We start from the raw sequence: 20,413 nt of genomic DNA on the forward strand, positions 1-20,413 counted from the left end.
ATATGACGTCGAGAGTACAACACGTGCATGGACTTAAAAATAAAGCATGTGATTTAAAAGGTGAACCATGCCAGACTAGCTCATCAATCCCACACTTGCCCTCACCCTGTGTGAGTTCGTCCCCCTCTGTGTTAGGGAAACCACAGTGGGACAACCCGAGAAGCAATGCTTCTGTACCGGGAGCACAGCTATTGGGAGTGAGGGCCTGTAAACAGAACATTTTCTTGATCTCAGCAGGATGCACTCACTTTTCAAGATCATTAAGACCCTACTTATCACCTAGAACCATGACTATGACTGACAAAAATATGTTCATTTGAATTTTAACTCTAGAATTTTTTCACACAAAATAAATCAACTGCATATACCAAAAAGTGCCTTCTAAACGAAGGTGCGTTCATTTTCCGTTTGTAAAGCTCCAGCCTGTGGAACAGGACGCAGAAGAGATCACTTTCAAACTGTATTTTCCCAAGGGTCCACATACATGAAAGTTGTTAGCACCTTCTAGTTGTCGGTCACACAGCATTTCTGGGGGAGAGCAGCACTGTGGCGTCATGATTCCCAGGCTCTGTGATGACATGAATTCAGGGAAGTGACATGGCCTCTCTCTGGGTCTCAATTTATTACCTGCCAGCCAGGGAGGTACACAGGATAACCTGAATAAAGGTGTTATGATTATGACATTAAAAAAATTTTTTTAAAGATTTTATTTATTTATTTGACAGACAGAGATCACAAGTAGGCAGAGAGGCAGGCAGAGAGGAGAGAGGAGGAAGCAGGCTCCCCAGTGAACAGAGAGCCCGATGCGGGGCTGGATCAGGACCCTGGGATCATGACCCGAGCCAAAGGCAGAGGCTTTAACCCACTGAGCCATACAGGTGCCCCAATGACATAAAATTTGTGACTGATGTGATGCATATTCATAACCACCTTCTTTGGGCTGTCAGGGACATTCTCAACTACCACACTGGGGAAGGGTTCTCAGAAACCCAAGGTTCGCCGCCTTTCTTCCCTCTACCATTGTGTCTCAGCATCTTCCTCCTGAAGGTGAAAGGTCAGTGGACTTGTGGAATGTTTTAGTTTCCCACTTTTAAAAAATGAAACAGTCTAGATCTCACCGCATTAAGGTCAAAAATTTCCACAGTACCTTAGATCCATGCACTCTGGAAATTCTTTCCAAAACACTGGCTTTGCTGTAGTTGTACTTCAGATCTCTGCTGTCTCCTGACTGCCAACTAAAACAATAACACCGGAGTGGAAACTATCTCATGGAGACCATTCTGGGAGCCGACATTTAGAAAGAAAAGTTTCCAACTTCCTTAGGTTAAAAAAAAATAATAACTTTCCACAATTTTCAAAACATTCTCATAACGTCTGAGTATTTCAGATAAGTCTGCTTCAGGGACTAAGCCAACTACATTTAGGTCTTTTCTGAGGCAGTCTTTTATAAATATAGACATTTCTCTACTTCATCTTTGGGGACAGGAATTAAAATTGCTTTCAAATAGCATTAAACACAAGACAACACCATTTCCTTTGATAGCTTAATATACTCCATCAATAAGAAAATCTGATTTCTCAATTTCTCCACAATCTGTGACTGGCAGTTCCCTCTTCCCAGCCCAGATATTTGATTGGTTATCCACCCCCAGAAAGCCTTTGTTCTCTCTCTCTCTTTCTCTCTTATTTCTTGCCCTGTCTTCCTTTTCAAGTCTACTATGACCACCCTTATGTAGGATTTGACCATTCTGCAGCCTCTTCACTGACCTTCCCATTTGCTCTCCTGCCCCTTCTGCCTGTTCCCACTTTTTCCTTATTCATTCTGAATCTGACCCATCAAGCCTGGTATTCCAACAATTTCACCATCGAGTATAAATACATACCTATCTCTCTTACCTTCTCAGGCATGACTTCCCTGCTTGAACCTTCCCCCCAGGCCAAGCTGCTTTCAACCTTTTCTGCAAATATGCCGCGTTGCTACTGCTGCCCATACTTCTCCAACTCAGCTTCCCACTGCAACCAAAATAAACTCCCAAATCCTCACTGCGGGCCTAAGGCTCCACAGGGAACCGGTGCCTGCCAGTTCTCTTACCCCATCTCCTTCCAAATGCCCCTTAGTTATCATCTCCTTATGCCGACTTTTCTCCTGCCCTGTCAGATACCCTGCATTTACGTCTCTCAGGCCTTTGCATTGCTCTTGCTTCTGCTGGGCAGGCTCGGACTATCTTGGTTAAAAGCATTCTCTCTCCCACGAGTCATTCTAGCACATTTTCGATGTTATCGTTTCCATAGTCCTTACGAGGGCTTCTGTGTTTCTGTGTTCACTGTTGGTCTCCCCCAGCAGAACGTTCGTTCCAAGGGACAACTTGACCTGCCACTGTAACCCCAGAGCGTGGCTCAAGGGCCTGCACATTGCAGATGCTTTCCCAACATGTGCAGACTGACTAATCCTACTGGAATTCTCTCTCTTCCTATACCTACACCTTAAAGAATCCTATTCGTCCTTTAGACTCGCCTCAAATGTTGTGTCCTCAGTAGGGTATTTACGTGCTTCATCACCGCTGTCTAAAGTTCAGATCAACAGAGTGCTGAGCACCTCCTACCGAACAAGCATGCCCTTGGCCACGGGCATGAGACACTAAGCAGGATACGGTTAGCGTCCCTGTGGCATTCACAGTCTGATGGAACTTTACAAACTAAAGTGGTTTCTTCATCCTCTGAACTTCTGTGGTAATTAGACTATATAATTAATGTGATAATGAATCATGGCGTGCCTTGTAACATCCCCTCTATTGTAGCAAAGTGTAATTTGGTCGCTGTGGAACACGCTGTCCCCCAGCGGTGCGGGCTATATGCGGAGACAGCCATGCTGTGCCTCCCTCACCTCCATTTGCTCCTCTGGGGACCCTCACGTGTCTGAGACATGAAAAATAAAGGGTGAGAGGCCAAGAACCCTATTCTTTCCTGGAGCCAGACTCTCTACATGAAAGAGATGTGCATGAGCCCTCTTTATAAGGAATTCAGTGTTCTGGAAAGTTAAAGGTGTGTATTTTGGAGGCTCTAATGTTTTCTAAATAAGCTATGTGTACAATGCCAAATATGATGAAATTAAATAATGTATGTGAAAATGCTTTGTAAAGAGCTACACACACACACACACACACACACACACACACACACACACACACGTGTAATTTTGGTGCTATTTATAACTTTCCAAAGGTCTAAGCATTTGCTGCCCAAATAGACTATAAATTCTTTAGGGCAGGAGTCATGTCTTACACTTCTGTTTTCTCTCCCATGACACCTGAGCAAAGAGCCTTTGTTAACAATAGATACATTTTTGGATGACCACTACACAGTTTTAGTTCTAGACTCGGTAACTTTGCCTTTCAGAAATACAGTTCTTTATTCTGAAAACCATCAATGTTTATTCTGGATTACTAAGAACAGAAACATCTTTCAAATAATCCTACAGAAGACAGGTTTGTTACTGCCATTCTAAAATCAAAAGGAAAACCAAGTTATTCTTCTGGGCTTCATTCTCTGTAGAAATAGCACTGGAACAAAAATTCAGAGGCAAGAATGTAAGCATGAAGACTCCTACTTAAACCACTGCATCTTTTAATATCTGTAAAGGAAATGTACCTGTCACGTCTAGGGAACACACACTCCCTTGAGGAAGGCTAGCATGGGCTTTTCTAATGACCAGATTGTTACTGTATGGGGCGTTAAATGTAAACCATTAATTCATTTAAAAAGTAAAAATGAATCAGTGTAAACACAAACATTCCCAGGACACCTTATTCATCGTCTACGTTTGAACAGGATGCACTTTTCATCAAAACCATTTAGGTAAAAACCAAACCAAATCAAACAAAACAACCATTTAGGTTAACACTGGCATAAGGAAAACATGAATTTCTTAAATTTCCTAAACTGAATTTCTATTAATTCCACGTTAATTTGACACTAACATATGATGATTCTAGAAATGAGGTGTTTAAGACTAACAATATTTTAAATAAAACAACAAAACTCTTTTCTCTTTCATGTGTTGTTTTCATGTCTAACAGTTTCCTTCTTACTGAGATTTAATAATAACTTATCAAAAGACCACTGAAAAGATTAGAAATCCTGAAGTTACTTTTAGCTTTTAGAATAAAAAGTTGATTTCATTAGTTATCTGACCTTATTCTGTCAGAGCTATCCATTCCTCCTCTCCAAAATTAGTTACGCCGTGGTCAGCTTCAACTAGACATGATTCTCCCACTGACCCACTAAGTTCAAAGAAGACCTGGCATATGAGAATGGGAATTCTACCTAATTTATGTGTAAGAAGGGGAGTTCCGGCAATGATTGAGGAAACTGAGGACAGGAGTCCCCCATACCCGCAGGAGATACGTTCCAAGACCCCCAGTGCATGTTTGAACAGTACGAACCCTAGATGCACTCTATTTTTCCCTTTATACACACACCTATGATAAAGTTTAATTGATGAATGAGGCACAGTAAGAGACCAACAATAACAAATAATAAAATAGAACAATTATAACAATGTACTGTGATGAAAGTTATGCACATATGGGCTCTCACTCTCTCAAAATATCTTATCGTGGGGCACCTGGGTGGCTCAGTGGGTTAAGCCTCTGCCTTCGGCTCAGGTCATCGTCTCAGGGTCCTGGGATTGAGCCCCGCATCGGGCTCTCTGCTGAGCAGGGAGCCTGCTTCCCCCTCTCTCTCTCTGTCTGCCTCTCTGCCTACTTGTGACCTCTGTCTGTCAAATAAATAAATTTAGAAAAAAAAAAAAGATATCGTATCGTCACCTTCTTCTTCTTGAGGTGATGGGAGGTGATAAAATGTCTACGTGATGAGATGAAGTGACAGGAATGACACAGGCATTGTGACCTAACGTTAGGCTACTATTGACCTTCTGACCATACGTCAGAAGGAGGCTTACCCGTCCCCAGACCACAGTTGACCATGGGTAACTGAAACCACGGAAAGCAAAACTGAGGCAAGGGGGGTGACGGGCAGTGGCAGCAGGGGAACGACAAGGTAATGACAGCATGAAAAAAAGAACGCATGAAGAAAGACAACATCAGATACTATAGTAGGACACAGCCTAGAGCAGCTCATTTATTCTTGGCTAAACAAATAATAAAAATGTAGACTTTGGGTTAATGACCTTAAAAATCTCCCCCTATGTGTTAATGCAGAGAGCGCACAGCGGGCTACCAGCATTCCCAAGAGTCTGTAACTACACACCAGCAGGTGGAGACTCAGCGTGTGACTATGTGGATTTGTTTTAACTATTAACAAAGAAAATCATTTCAAAATCTCTTTACCCAAGTATTTGTCAGGGGCATTTCTAGTTTTAATTACTACTGACCCCTGCTTTTACACTTGGTTTCTCAATACAAAAACGACGAGCCACACAAGTCTCCCTGAACTAAGTCAAAATGGTTCTAAAGTCAAAATCAAGAACTGAGGAACCATTAAAAAAATTTTGACCTTTGGTGAGTGAAGGTCAAAACTGTAGAAGAAAATGAGGGTCTTCTTTTAACTTACTACCCTCATCAGTAATCCAAAGAACCCTACGATCACATCTGTGGCAAGCTGCATAAAAGCCCCTCAAGAGACATCCAAGTCCTAATCCACAGACCCCGCGAAAGTGGTACCTACGTGGTAAAGGGGGCTTCTGTAGATGTAACTAGGTGATGGGCAGATCATGCTGGATTATCCGGGCGGGTTCTATGTAATCACAAGGGTCCTTCCGAGAGGGAAGCAAGAGGATCAGGTTAGGAGTGGGAGACGTGACAATGGGAGCACAAGGCGGAACACTGTGAAGAAAGGACCAGAACCAAGGGGTACAGGGGCCTCCAGAAGCTGAAACCAGCCAGGGATGGACTCTCCAGAAACTCCAGGTGGAACCGGTCCTACCAACAGCTTGATTTTACCCACAGAAGGCTCATTTCGGGGGCTCGCTTTGGCAGCACACACACTAACAGGGTTAGCACAGCCCCTGCCCACAGAGGACAGGCAAATTCGTAAAGCATTCTGTATTTTTTCAGGATGGGCCCTAAGGGATGTACAGAAGTGCTGAATCATGACCTTGTGTACCTGCAACTAATATAACCTTGGACGTTAACTATACTGGGGTTAAAATAAAAAGTGTATTAATGTTTAAAAAAAGAGAAAGAACAAAAAAGATTCATTTCAAATTTCCAACCTCTAGAACTGTAAGATAATAAACTTGTATTGTTTCTAATACTACATTTGTGGTCATTTGTCACAGCGACAATAGGAAATTAACGCAACATCTTATTATACTTTTAACGACTGTGACGCTTAGACATTATTACCATTAATTTAATTGAAGCTATGGTGAAAAATTACAAAAGAGGGTCTGAAATTGCCGGGTCTTTCCACACTACCCACTTGTGTGGGAACTGCTAGCATCTAGAGAGCTTTGGAGAATATAAAGCAGACAGAAAGACAAAGGAAAAATGTGATTTTTAGGGAAGATACAGAAAGCATCAATTTCCGTCTACTTTGCACTGGGCAAACGCAGGACTCAGGGAGCTTACCACTACTGAAAGGACCACACAACAGTGCATCCGCCAGCTGAACTTAGATAAATAAAAAGTTCGGTGACATTGCAAGGATGTGAAAGGAGAGCCTGGAAAGAGTTATCTAGACTTATCTACACAAAACAGTCCATATTCACCACCTTGAAAGGATACACGAAGGTACTCTGACCTGTAATGTAACATACATCTGAACCCTCAACTCCTACCCTTTTAAGGAGGGAAGTCCTTAGAACTGCTTTTAACCTTGACTTTCAAGGCAATTCTATTTTAGCTGTACTTCAATTTTCCATAGGAGACGCCCCTTCCCTTTCTACCTGTGAGACGGGGGACACAGAGCACAATACTGAGACTGTTGGAAAACAAAACTGGTTTCTTTTCATGTTTATACTTTCTGTCTAGCCTGCAGTCACTTTCTTCTATCAATAGGTGGTGAGCTTGTATTGGTTAGGCAAATGTTGATAGTTTATTGAAACTGAAGTAGGAATAGAGGCAGTGACAAGTGTTTTTAGGCACCGTCAGAGGAGCAGACGAGTGAAATCCGAGGACACAAAGAGATCAACTGCCTTTAAATTGACGTGAGATCTGTTCTTCCTAAGTTATCACAAAACTACAGTCTGTAACAGTGACATAAATCAGCCTCCTCAAGTAAAGCTGGCAGGGTATACAAGCTTACAGTTGTTCTCTCCACTTTATTCTAGACTATTCCTTATTATTCAAAAGGGACTATTAACCAAACTACGAGAATTTTAAATATAACCCTTTCCCTTCTTCCTCCCCAGCCTAGTTCTATGCAATACTACATGGAAAAAGAATGTAAGTGTGTTTTGAAAGTTTATCAATTTTCAAGCCACACACACACACACACACACACACACACACACACACACCCCTCTTTCATTTTCCAATACCTCTTTCTGGATAGAAGAGAATAGACAATCCCTTGCTTAAGAACCTTGAAGGAAAAGGTCTTTTGTTCCCATTTCACATCCTCAACACACGTCTCACCTGCTATCTTAATATTCAGGTTGGCATCCAGAAGCAAATTTTCAGCTTTTAGATCACGATGAACAATGTTCCGACAGTGACAAAAATAGACGGCTGCCACAATCTGTTTAAACTTCCGACGGGCCTCTTTCTCTGCCATTCTGCCATGGGCCACCAGGTGGTCTGCGGTGAAGAAGAGCACATAGTCAGTTCTCAGTTTGCACATGGCCATTGCTTCAAAAGGTGGACTCCAGGAGGGATGCCAAGGGGCCACCAGAGGAACAGCTGAGGAAGTGAAACAAACAAATGGCAACACTTGAGGCTCTGGTCTGTATCTACAGAAACCCACCAGCAAGCAGCCCCCAGACCGTTTTCAGCACACATGAGAGAATGCATAGGACTACCTATGCTCTACCATAAGAGAAAGGAGTTCTGAGGGTTATGATGGCATTTTTGGAGAATCATCACATTCAACACCTCCTCTCTCTTATCTCCATTGCAAGAGATTACATACACACAGCAAACATATGCATGAAGATAAGAATCAGCAATACTTCCTGTGCTAAAGGGTGAGTCAAAAAACAGAGTCACAATAATCAATCATTTTGGGAGAAGAGCAGACAGAAGTTAGTCATTGCTAAGGCGGAAAATGGCTTTATATAGGAGCCCATGTATGCTAATCTTTCTTCTGCTTTCTCAAAGTTTTGCAGATTAACATAAAATATACTTATTTGGTGACTATACTCTGGAGTGCATAATAATATGCCAGATAAAATCCATCTGCATTTATGTGTTTCTCACATATTTCTTAAATTGTTATTAGTTTTTATAGACAATAACAGAAAACAAAGGCAAGTTTCTACCACTTTCAGTGAAATGATTTTATTGGCAACGTGGCTAACTAAACTACAGCAAAAGATTTTCCATGTGATGAGCTTTGTGATACTATAAACCAAGCTATCTTCGATATTTAAAAATAAACTGATAGACCCAGAGCCAAACCCATTAATTACCAGTTACCAATACCAATAAAACTAAGTATTTTTTCTAATACTGGCAGTAGGTTTATACTGAACCAATGAATCCTAAACCCCAGTTCTTCGTCTAACTAATAACATATCAAGACCGTAACAGCTGATGGGATTAGAAACACTGGCAATACAGCTCGCTCTACTCAAAAACTTCCCGTCCTTAAATGAACTCTTCTAGGTGGGAAAAGAACACATTTGCCATCCTAAGAATCCGGAGATAGTGGGAAAGTAAAAAAAATCAGACAATAAAAATACGTGTATTACTGTTTATCAAGAATAGTCTCAATAATCTTTACCCAACAGTTCTGGCACCATGGAAATCACTGACAGGACCAGTCGGATAGATCTCTTCTTAGAAAGTCTGGCCTAAGACACATGCCCTAGTAGTAACTACCAAGACTGAGGGCTTAGGACAGAAATGGGGGTAGTAGGTGACGAAGGGGAGCCAAATGACAATCCACCTACATAGCAGATTTTCAAATAATTCAAACTACACTCTGACCACAAAGAGCATACAACTTTGGAGATCAAATCCTACAGCAATCTTAAGAACAACGTCTCATAGGATCACTGAAATTATTAAGAAAGGCCCAGAATTACTGTAATTGTTTGTGTTATCAGTGGCTCCTACACCAGTTTCTTGAAGCATTTTGCTCTAGAACAATTCTTTATTATAGTTGAGGGGACCAATTTAGTAGGAAAAGAGAGAGAGAACAGGAAGTGTTCAGCTTAGAAGTCGAAAGGACTAGAATACCACTTTCTCTAGGAGTTCAGAGGTGGTGACAAATGAGCACACACTCTGGTGTATTTATGCTTCTGGTGAGATCTGTCAAATGAACTTTAAACAACACAAAGTCCCTAACTAGGGACAGTCACTTAATATAAGCTGTTAAAGAACTGGACATCCATCAAACGTGCAACGCTAGGTTTTCTTTTCAGATGCCATTCTCTCTAACAGTACCTGCACCTTTGACCCTCTATCCCTCTTAACCCAAGGCCTAATTATTCTAATAATATGTTTTAGCTGCTAAACTTCGTCTAATTAAAGGGCTTTGAAGAGACAGCTATTCTTGAGAAACATAAAAATAAACCCTTATGAAGGTTTACCATCAGAAGCTCATTTGGCCAAGCCACCCATTAATTAAAATGCCCAAGAGACATTCGTCTGGCAGTAAATACTAATTACCAGAACACATCAAAGAGCTTCTTAAATACAACAGAATGATTAATTTCGTGATTTCCAAAATAAGTGATTTTCTTTTATTAAAAAAAAAAACCTCTTTATATTTTCTAAGTACTTTGTTTTCCTAAAATGATTGGAAAGTTCTCAAACTTGCTACAGAGGCCAGGAGCTGGTGGAATGCAGCCTCGTCCTGTTTTATCTCCACAGTGACACGCTGGCTGTCCTTGGACAAATCATTTATACTGCCAATATCCCCACCTCTTGATCTGCTGAACAGAAATAAACCCTGTTACACACTGTGGCCAAAGAAAGGAGAGTCTATTTGGGAATAAACTTGTACTATGATGAAGAGTTATCCTGTATGATACAACTTTAACTTTCAAAGACATTTAAAAAGCTGTTTTTAAAAAGGCCCACTCAGTATTATACAGAGGATATTCAAGCGTTTGGCTAATAGATCTGAGGTTCGTCAAAATTCAGAGTGCCTGAAGGTAATTATTACATACACCCAGAGTTTCTGTTACATGGTTCTGGTTAAAAGGCATTTGTGATAGCAGCAGCCTGGGGAGAGGAGCTGAAGCTGTACAGTATTTTCTCAAAGACGCCTACAGTATCCCTACAGTTATGAATACAAAGATATACAAATCGCTTTTCTAAAGTGCTGGCTGCAAGCATCGGATCTTGTTTTTCTTAGTGACTGTGTTTGCTGCTCGTGTTTTCTCCGCTTCGGGAGCTTCGTGCTCCTGTCCCAAGACACAGCTGTCTTAGCAGCTCCGCATCGTTCAGACCGTTCAAACTCTGCCTTTATTTCTGCCTGTCTCAGGACGGCTGCCACCGCCACCCCATGCCTGGTCGTCTGCTTTCCGAGTAAACCTACGGGGGCTGGTGGGTGTGCCAGGAAGCCGGCAGCCTGCAGCGGTTTCCAGTCCCCCGCTCAAGCTGCCTTTCAGCTGCCCGCGGACAAATGGCTGCTTTATGTTCCTGTGTGCCCTACAGGCAGGCAGCAAAACTTCTGCGAGCTCAGATGCAGCATTTAACTTCCAGCAAAGAAACCCAGAGCAGTCGCCCAGCCTGGCCTTAACCCAAAGTCACAGCATTTGAATAAATCCTGGGGTCATTTCAGAAGGCACATGGAACAAACAGGCTCCTGAACCACTCAAAAGACAAAGTTTCTTTTTTTTTTTTTTTTAAGATTTTATTTATTTATTTGAGAGAGAGAGACAGACAGACAGACAGACAGAGCATGAGAGGGGCGAGGGGCAGAGGAAGAAGCAGACTCCCTGCTGAGCAGGGAGCCCAATGTGGAACTCAATCCTGGGACTCCAGGATCATGACCTAAGCCAAAGACAGTTGCTTAACCAATGGAGTCACCCAGGAGTCCAACAGTCAAAGTTTCTTAAAATACATTCTGAATCTTGTTGGGATAAACGTCAGTTTCAAGGAATGCTAAAAAATGGTTCTACCTTCTTCCAAGGAGCTCAGTGAGCTAGTTCTCCTACATACCGCATAGAAGAATATACATACTATATATCCTATGCACTGTATATACCCCATCCTCCATCCCCAACTTCCCACATGGCAGTCTGGCCCCCGCCCTCTGCGCCCAGCCACTCACCAGTTTACACCCGCCATGCACCAACCCCAACACAGGACGCCCCCCTTCACGGATTCACTACTTATCTACTTAGCAGCCCCTCTACCTCTGGGGCAAACTTTCAAGTTTTTCTCTATCACAGCTCCACTCCAACCCCTTCAGTCAAGACAAGGATGAGGGGGCAGTCAAAGGAGAGAAAATGGGTCTCCTGTTTCAAGCTCTTAGCAAAAGGAAGGAGTCAAAGTTGTCTTTCTCACTTTGCAATCACCATCCATCACTTGGCACCGGACTTCTTTAATCTTTTTTATTGGCTCTTCCTCATGAAACAGGAAAAAGCCAGTGATACCCAGGGATGTATATTCCTCACGAGTAGAATTCTTAGAAGGGGAGGGAATGAATTCCAAAGTTTAAAAGTATCAGAGCGAGCACATGTATAAAATTTGCTTCAGAATTCCCAGCTTGTGATGTTGGCCTAATCCGACTCAGGAAGAAATATCTTGTGGTACATTTAGATTCTGACCTTTCAAAGAGCAAAAACACATCTAAGGCGGTCTTAACTTCCCTCGACCAGCTTCACTGGAGTGTCAGAGCCATGCCACTACTGGGGGTGGGGAGCCAACACTTCTTAAAATAAGTCACTTTTCCACTCTAAACAGACAGTGTCTCCATTTGTCTGCTAAGTCTACGACTCTAAGTGATCCAAAACACCAGCTGAAAATGAACATATCCTGACAGCAGATCACACAAGAGGGCAGGAACTTTTCATTTTTCATAATAAAGAAATAGCCCAGTCCAGAAACGGGGGAGTGGCTGTGGGCTAAGCTTAGGAGGCCACCTGAGAACACTTCTACCCATCCAAGCTAATCACGGCTGGCAGCTCTGTGCTTTGCCACTCACGTCTATCATTTCTTCTTTCTACACCCATGGAAACGACTTCCTGTTTATCAAACAAATGCTTCTTTCCAAAAGAGCCAGGGCGAGGCCAAGAGAACTCAGCTGCCTGGGAGAGCAGGTTAACGAGAGTGCACTCGCGCGAGTGTCATACCGTCCCTAACCCACGCAGACCGGTGCACGCCTCAAGTTGCTCCGGACTGGAGGAAGGAGGTTTGCTACTTTGTTTTCCTTGCCAAGAACTCAACCACCTCACACCAAACTTCTTGACTTGTTGCTGCTTCTTATTGATATCTTTTTTCTTCAGGCTTCCAAAACTCTTGTTGTCACTCCATTCTCTTTCCCCCACACCCACATCCAATCCGTCAGCAGATTTTATTAGCTCTACCTTCAAAATACATCCAGAATTCAACTAGCCCTCACTCCATCTCCAACCCACCCTCAGGACAGCAACCTAGCCCAAAAGCCATTATCTCCCTCCTGAATCACTGTAATAGTTTGTCCTCCTGCTCCTAACTAGTACCCCTGATTCTGTCCTTGGCCCCCTGCGACACACTCTCAAAACAACTGCCCAAGTAATAAACTTTTAAAAACTTTTTACTTTGAAATAATTACAGACTCACAGGAAGTTGCAAAGAGAGTATGGACAGAGCCCTTGTACCCTCTGTCCACAATGGTCAAATCTTACCTAATGCTAGAACAACATCAAAACCTAGAATGTGACACAGGTACCACATGAGTCCAGTCGTATGTCATTCTACCAAGTGTATGCTCATGGAGCGACCACAGTACTCGAGATATGGAATGACTTGTGAGTTTCTCATTAGTGAGTGTTCCTGCAGATCTAACAACAAAAAGCACACTCTCTTGCCCTCTGTCTATCCCAAGTAAATTAAGCATTTTCCTTCAAAGTCTTGAGAAAACACAATTTCTTTGTGAAACGCTTACAGTCACAAGATATGCCTTAGCTCTTTAAGTTTTAAACTAGAATTATTTCCGTTGTTTCCTATGCCTCCTTACTACATGCAAAAGAATGTTCTCCATATAATCGATGCTTCATAATTACAGGTTAACTCAAGGACTATCAACCAGAGAAAAGATTATAAACTTTTATAAAAACGTGTTTCTTTACTCTTCACTTTGCCACTAAACTAAGTTTATAAACTAAGCCTGTTTATGTTCAGTCTTTATAACAAAAACGGGCTATTCTTCCAATATGAAGTCCTTTCAGATTAATGTATAAAAGAGGATTTGTTTTCTTACAGCTTCTTAAAAAAAATACTTCTAGACTAAGCATCAAGCCCAGGCAGCCTAGGAAACGGAATCCCATATATTCCAAAAGGCCTTCCAAGAATGTTGTTCAGACATTTCTTATGTAGTGCAAATGTTTCACACGCTACGCCCATACCCATACACTAGCAAATGTGGGTTGGCTAAGTTTGCAATATAGAGGTTATTCCCTCATTCCTAATATAATCTGCAGGCTCCAAATCAAGCTCATTCTTTGAAAACCATCTCAAAGGTCATTTATCTGACGCTCTTCCTAACCTACTCACCCACCCTAGAAGAATATGCTGCATAATTTGTGTCTAATGGCCTTTATTCTATATATTTCTATAACGTCAATTGTATTACAATTATTTAACATGTGTGTCTTCCCTTTTGAACTAGGCCTTCTTGGCCTATGGATGGGTTTCTATCTGTGAATCCCTGTAAGGTATAGGAAAATATGTACTGTGTGCTTCTGTTTACAGGAAGAGAGAAGTAAATTTTCTTTCATTTATTTGACAGTGAGAGAGAGAAAGAGAGAGAGCACATAAGTAGGAAGAGCAATAGGCAGAGAGAGAAGCAGGTTCCCCACTGAGCAGGAAGACCTGATGCGGGGCTCCATCCCAGGACCCTGGGATCATGACCTGAGCTGAAGGCAGACGTTTAACCGACTGAGCCACCAGGCATCCCTTAAAGGAAAATTTTCTAAAAATGATTACTTATATGGGGATGAGAAAGGGGTGGAAGCTAGATTCTCCTGAACGTACCCTCTTTTATAGCTTTAACCTTGGAAACACGTAATGTCTTAAATAACTCAAACAATTCAAAACTGAATCAAACAGAAGAAATGGTAATTTCTAAAATTTGAAACCAAACTGAATAAAGGTGAACATAGCTGTGAATTAAGCTATGACATAACCTATCAGAGAATACTTGTTTTAAGTGACACACACAGTATTTTATGTTAATGGGATATATCCTAAGGACAAAAAGAACCAGTCTCCTTAATATTGAAATTGCTTTGAATCAATTTTGCCCCCATTCTCTCATATCAAATACATAATTAGGCTAAAGTCATTTGGAACCACAATTTTTAGCTTAAGACAAACAAGATCTAAATACATCATATTCAAGAAGTTAAAAATGCTGAAATCTTAAGTTCAACTGGAATGTTAGTACAGACTCCCCTTTACTTTCCTCTATATAAAAAAAATACATATTTCCTACCTCTGTCCCTGAAAAGGCCTCTAAGCAATGACAGTCCCGTAGCAGTAATAAGTATCCTGAGGGCACAGATTCTGGTCTCTACGTGCTATTTTCCACTTGAAAGAACCACAGCTCCTAGGAGACATGTTTGATTCCAGGTCGGAGACAAGAGATGTTCAGGGTAAGCCTGTGATATCTTACCTAAAAGCAAGGAAGCTATCAAAGACTACTGTGATCATGTCAAAAGGACACAGGAGTCAACTTAAAGAGGATCCCGTGGCTAAGTGGAATAATTTAAACACCAAAAGAGTAACAACTCAAGGGACTGAAAGACATGAAATGTATTAAAATTCCTAAATTTGTAATGATATTACCAATAAAATCAACTTTTTTTGGTCACCACTGGAGACTGATAGGGTACCAATGCATAATTCTGAAATTTAGCACGAATGAAAAGAATCAAGCACTTATTTTGCCTTTATTATAGTTTCTAAATAGTTTATAAGCAACGTTCTTTACAAAAGAACTAGAGCTAACAAATACAGAAAGAATGAGAGAACAGAAAATCACCCTTTTGCAACTTCTAATGAAATATATGCCTAAGCAGCTAAATAAGAAGAGTGGCTAAAACATCAGGTCAAAGGTTGATGGGACACTTTGTAAGAACTTTATAAAACTGTATACATCACTGTATACCTCACTACAAGTGGGCAAACCAGACATTACACAACTCCTGAGATGCTATAATAGGAAGACGTAGTATTCTTGCCCCCGTTACCCCTACACTGGCCTGTGTTTAACCAAACCACTTTACAAAACATAGTGAACTAGGGGAATGTGCTGAGTGGCACAAGGAGGACCCGAATCCATAACGTGGGAAATTTTACAGGATGATCTAGTTTCTTCAACAAATAGAAGGCACAGAAAGTAAGTGTGTGTTGGCAAGAGAGGGTTAGGGTTGTTACAAGTGATTAAAAATTGGAGACGCTTATCAACTTAATGGATGTATAGACTTTGCTGCATCATGGCTTAAGCAAACTATAAAAAGATGTTATGACTGGGCGCCTGTGTGGCTCAGTTGGTAAGTGTCTGCCTTTGGCTCAGGTCAGGATCCCAGGATCCGGGGATCGAGCCCCACATCAGGATCCCTGCTCAGGGGGGACCCTGCTTCTCCCTCTGCCTCTGTATCTGCCCCTTACTTGTGCTCACTCATTCTAGTGCTATGTGCTCTCTCTCTCAAAATAAATAAATAAACTCTTTAAAAAAATAAAAATAAAAAATAGAAAGATGTTACGAGACAAAAGGAGAAAATTAAACATGCCATGCTTATAGGTAAAAAAAAAAAATAGTTAATTTTGTTGGGTGTAAAAGTGGTATTGTACGCTTTAGTTTTGATTATGAAAGAGTAACTGATGCTCCATTTACTCTCCCACTTTAACCACCTATAAAATTCAGACGGTTTGCAGACATTGGACAATAATCAGCAAAAGATTATGATTCTTGAGAGAAAGAAAGTACAAGAGGTGAACCCCATATTCACCCCAAACCACAACCTAGGGAGACAGAGCCCAAGCAAACAGGAGGATAGGGTAGAGGAAAGAGGTCAGAATTAGGGGCTACTAAGGCAGCTAGAACTTGGGTGGCAGGAGGAGGAATACCAACAATTAGCACAGAAAATCCACTCAGGGAGCGCCTGGGTGACTCAGTTGGTTAAGCGACTGCCTTCGGCTCAGGTCATGGTCCCAGAGTCCCGGGATCAAGTCCTGCATCCGGCTCCCAGTTCCATGGGATGTCTGCTTCTCCTTCTGACTTTCTCCCCCTCATGCTCTCTCTCACTCTCTCTGTCTCAAATAAATAGACAGCATCTTAAAAAAGAAAAAAAAAAAAAGAAAAGAAAGAAAAAGAAAAAAGAAAGAAAATCCACTCAGGTCCTTGGCTAACTCCCCAAGTGCACATGTGCAAAGTAAGACTATGGGAGGTCTAATAGAAAAACTGATGGGAGAATGAAAGCTAAAGAGAAATTTTTAGATGTTGCACAGCATTCAGGAGATGCTGGAGTTCAAATTCAGCTTATAAGGAGAGACCTAATGTAGGTACTCAGTTGAGACCCCCGAAGACAACACCTTAGGAATAAGGGCAAAACTCATAAAACCACCATAACAATGCCTACAGGCAACCCTCAACATGACCAAGTTGATCCCTCTGTAATTTAACTTCCTGCCAGAACAGACTCAACATCACAAAAGACAACATAATCCAGAGTCTCTACAACATGTCACCCATAATATGTAGCAAACAACAAAAAATTACTAAACATGGGAAGAAGCAGGAAAAGTAACTAATAGTCAAGAGATTAAAGTCAGTAGGAGCAGAACCAAAGATGACTCTCATACTGGAGTTAGCAAGGAGTTCAAATGGCTACAATTAATATGTTAAAGAAAACAAAGGAAAAGACATACAAAAAGGATGAAAAGATAGAATATGTCAAGGGAAAACCAGAATCTAAAATATATATAATCTAGGGCTCCCGGGTGGTGCAGTTGGCTAAGTGTCTAACTCTTGGTTTCGGCTCAGGTCATGATCTCAGGGTCCTGGGACTGAGCCCTGTGTTGGGCTCCATGCTCTGCACAGAATCTGCTTAAGACTCTTTTTTCCTGGGGCGCCTGGGTGGCTCAGTGGGTTAAAGCCTCTGCCTTCGGCTCAGATCATGATCTCAGGGTCCTGAGATGGAGCCCCGCATCGGGCTCTCTGCTCAGCGGGAGCCTGCTTCCCCCACTCCCCCCGCCTGCTTCTCTGCCTACTTGTGATCTCTCTCTGTCAAATAAATAAATAAAATCTTAAAAAAAAAAAAAACTCTTTAAAAAAAAAAAAAAGACTCTTTTTTCGTGCTCTGCCTGCCTGCTCCCATACTCTCTTTCTCTAATAAATAAATCTTTAAAAAGAATATTTATATACATATGTAATCTTATATTCTAAAATAGCAAAACACCTGAAATTGAGAATTTATTAGATAGGTTTAACAGCTGACACAGAAAAAGATAGGATTAACAACCTTGAGATAGGTATTATGGTTATGTTTCCTAAAGTTCTTATATATAAAAGAAAACATTAAATATTTATGAATGAAATTATAATGATTTCTTTAAAATACTTTTAACAAAGAAAAGTGGGGGAAAGGATGAAACAAAAACAGCACATGTTTCGGCTGAAACATGGTAGCACATGTTGATAGTTGTCAAAACTGGGTGACGAGCACAATATCTAATGAACAGAGTTATATATAACAATATATAATGAACAATATATAATGAACAGAGTTCATTATACTGTTCTCTTCCCTCTTACATTTGAAAATGCTTGTATTAAAAAGCTTTTAGAAATGGAATCTATCATTTGTACACCTGTGTTCATAACAGCATTATGTCCCATAGCCAAAAGGTGGAAACAACCCATGAATCCATCCTGGATAAATGGAGAGACAAAAAGTGGTACAAACACACAATGGAATATTACTCAGCCTTAAAGAGGAAAGAAATTTTGACACATACAACAACATGGATGAACCTTTAGGACATCATGCAGAGTGCAACAAGCCAGTCACAGAAGGACAAATACTGTATGATTCCACTTGTTGGAACTACCTAGGATAGTCAAATTCATATGGACAGAACACAGAATGGGGATGCCAAGGGCCAGGAAATGGGTAAATGTAAAGTTAGTGTTTAACAGACACTGACTTTGAGTCTTGCAAGACAAAAAGAGTTCTGTGAATGGACGGTGATGATGGTAGCACAGTAACATGAACATAATTAATGCTGCTGAACTGCACACTTAGAATGGTTACAACGGTATACTGTATGTTATGCATATTTCACCATAATGGCTTTAAAAATGGAATCAGTCAAGGAAGCCCAGACGACTCAGTTAGCTAAGCATCCGACTCTTGATTTTGGCTCAGAACATGGAGGCTGTCTGAGATTTTCTCTCTTCCTCTCTCTGTGTCCCTCCTCTCCCACTGTGCTCTCCCTCTCTAAAAAATAAATAAATAAAAGTGGGATCAATCTCAATCTCTCTCTTACACACACACACACACACACCCCAGACCAGAAAATATCTTCAGGACATCAAAGTTTGAAAGCACACCAAAATATAATGCACTAATTCCATATTATGTGATTAAAAACTCTCCTTATATAAAAAGTTAATTTCTAAATATTATGATTAAAATATTCTTAATTTTTCTAGTAGTTTCACTTTATCAGAGAAACTGCATTTTCCAAAGAAGGTCAGGAAAAAAACAGTTCAAAAAACCCTCAGAAAAAAATATTAATAAAGGAGCCAGGCAAACATATTCCTTTGGGACTTGCATATATTAAAAGCAGCAAAAATATTTTGCTAATTCTTGGGGGCACTTATTTTTGTATAATGGTAGAATGGGCCGGGCAATCACGCAACCGTGAATGGATGTTTACCAGTAAAGTAAGGTCATCAAACTACGTTTTGAGGCAAGAAGCAAAGGTGGCTTCTTCATCCATCTGGGGCAGGTTGCAAACATAAATGCTAAAGTCATGGCTGATATTAATAAAACAAAACCCCAAAATAAAGAAGAATGAATGGAAAATTAATTGGGGTGGAGACAGAAGTTAAATGTCTTAACTCAGAGTGATTAAACAAAGTTCAGAGAGATAGTTATTTGCTTCTGTCAGCAAAGCCTTAGAAAACTGCTAGTTTTTATAGCCAAAGGGAGTAAATAATTCGGTGGGTAAATAGTATTTTAGTTGTAAAGATATATAGAAGGTCATAAGGATTAAATATTAAAAACAAGTTATAAACAAAACACAAACCCAGCTTGTAGCAGTGTGTTCAAATAAACAAATGTGATGATGTTCTCAAACAAGTAGAAGGTCCTAAGATAACACATAAGAAACGCATAACATCTGGTAGGCATGGTCATACAAGTCAGTCTCTCCTATGCTCTGCCCAACTGGTCAGTCTCTGAGTGTCCTGCAGCATAAATAGATGGCTTTCTGAGAAGTTCTAGGTTCCATACATGTTGGCACCATTAGGAAGTGTTATTTTTAAGGTGCCAAGAATATCCATAATAAATCATACACACTTCAACAAACTGCTGTTAATATTTTATTATGAATGCCCCTGAGTTCTGCCTGGTATTCAGGAAACTTCTCTTGATAAAATACTGGATTTATGACTTCATGGTCTCAAATAGGAAGTTTGGGGATATATATCTAAAGAAATCATACTGTGGAAGTTTTAAATTCTGAGTTTAGTGGTTTGCCAAACTAACCAGTTTCTCCATTCTGTTTGTAAAATTAAACACACCCACACTGTCACAGCTGCCCATTTGTAATATAGTTCTGAATAGTATCCAATAATCATTTCAACAAATCAAATCAATGAGTAATAAATATTCATTCAATGACCACTTACTGGAGCCTATTAAACTTCTTAGAATTCATAATCTTCAATATCTTTCTCCGCAGTCGTCCAGATAACGAAAAGATATTTTTTTCCCACATCAAAAACTCATTAACTAAAATGTGTTATGAAATAACAAGAAAATTCCATTTTGACTTGATTATACTTCTTTGCAACACAATGAAATCATTTATACTGAGTGCTTACTGTATGTTAGACACTGTGT

At 40.6% G+C, this 20,413-nt stretch overlaps 1 protein-coding gene across 11 annotated transcripts in view; it reads right to left on the reverse strand.

Annotated features, from left to right (window-relative positions):
- Nucleotides 1-20,413, reverse strand: part of SIK3 (SIK family kinase 3) — a 259,966-nt gene that overhangs the window by 82,151 nt on the left and 157,402 nt on the right. For all 11 annotated transcript variants that reach the window (XM_032358640.1, XM_032358641.1, XM_032358638.1 and 8 more), the window contains exon 4: nucleotides 7,599-7,760. In XM_032358640.1, coding sequence (XP_032214531.1) covers nucleotides 7,599-7,760 — 162 coding nt within the window. The remainder of the gene's footprint in view (nucleotides 1-7,598; nucleotides 7,761-20,413) is intronic.

The sequence above is a fragment of the Mustela erminea genome, chromosome 9, assembly GCF_009829155.1.
Source record: "Mustela erminea isolate mMusErm1 chromosome 9, mMusErm1.Pri, whole genome shotgun sequence".
Lineage (NCBI taxonomy): Eukaryota > Metazoa > Chordata > Mammalia > Carnivora > Mustelidae > Mustela > Mustela erminea.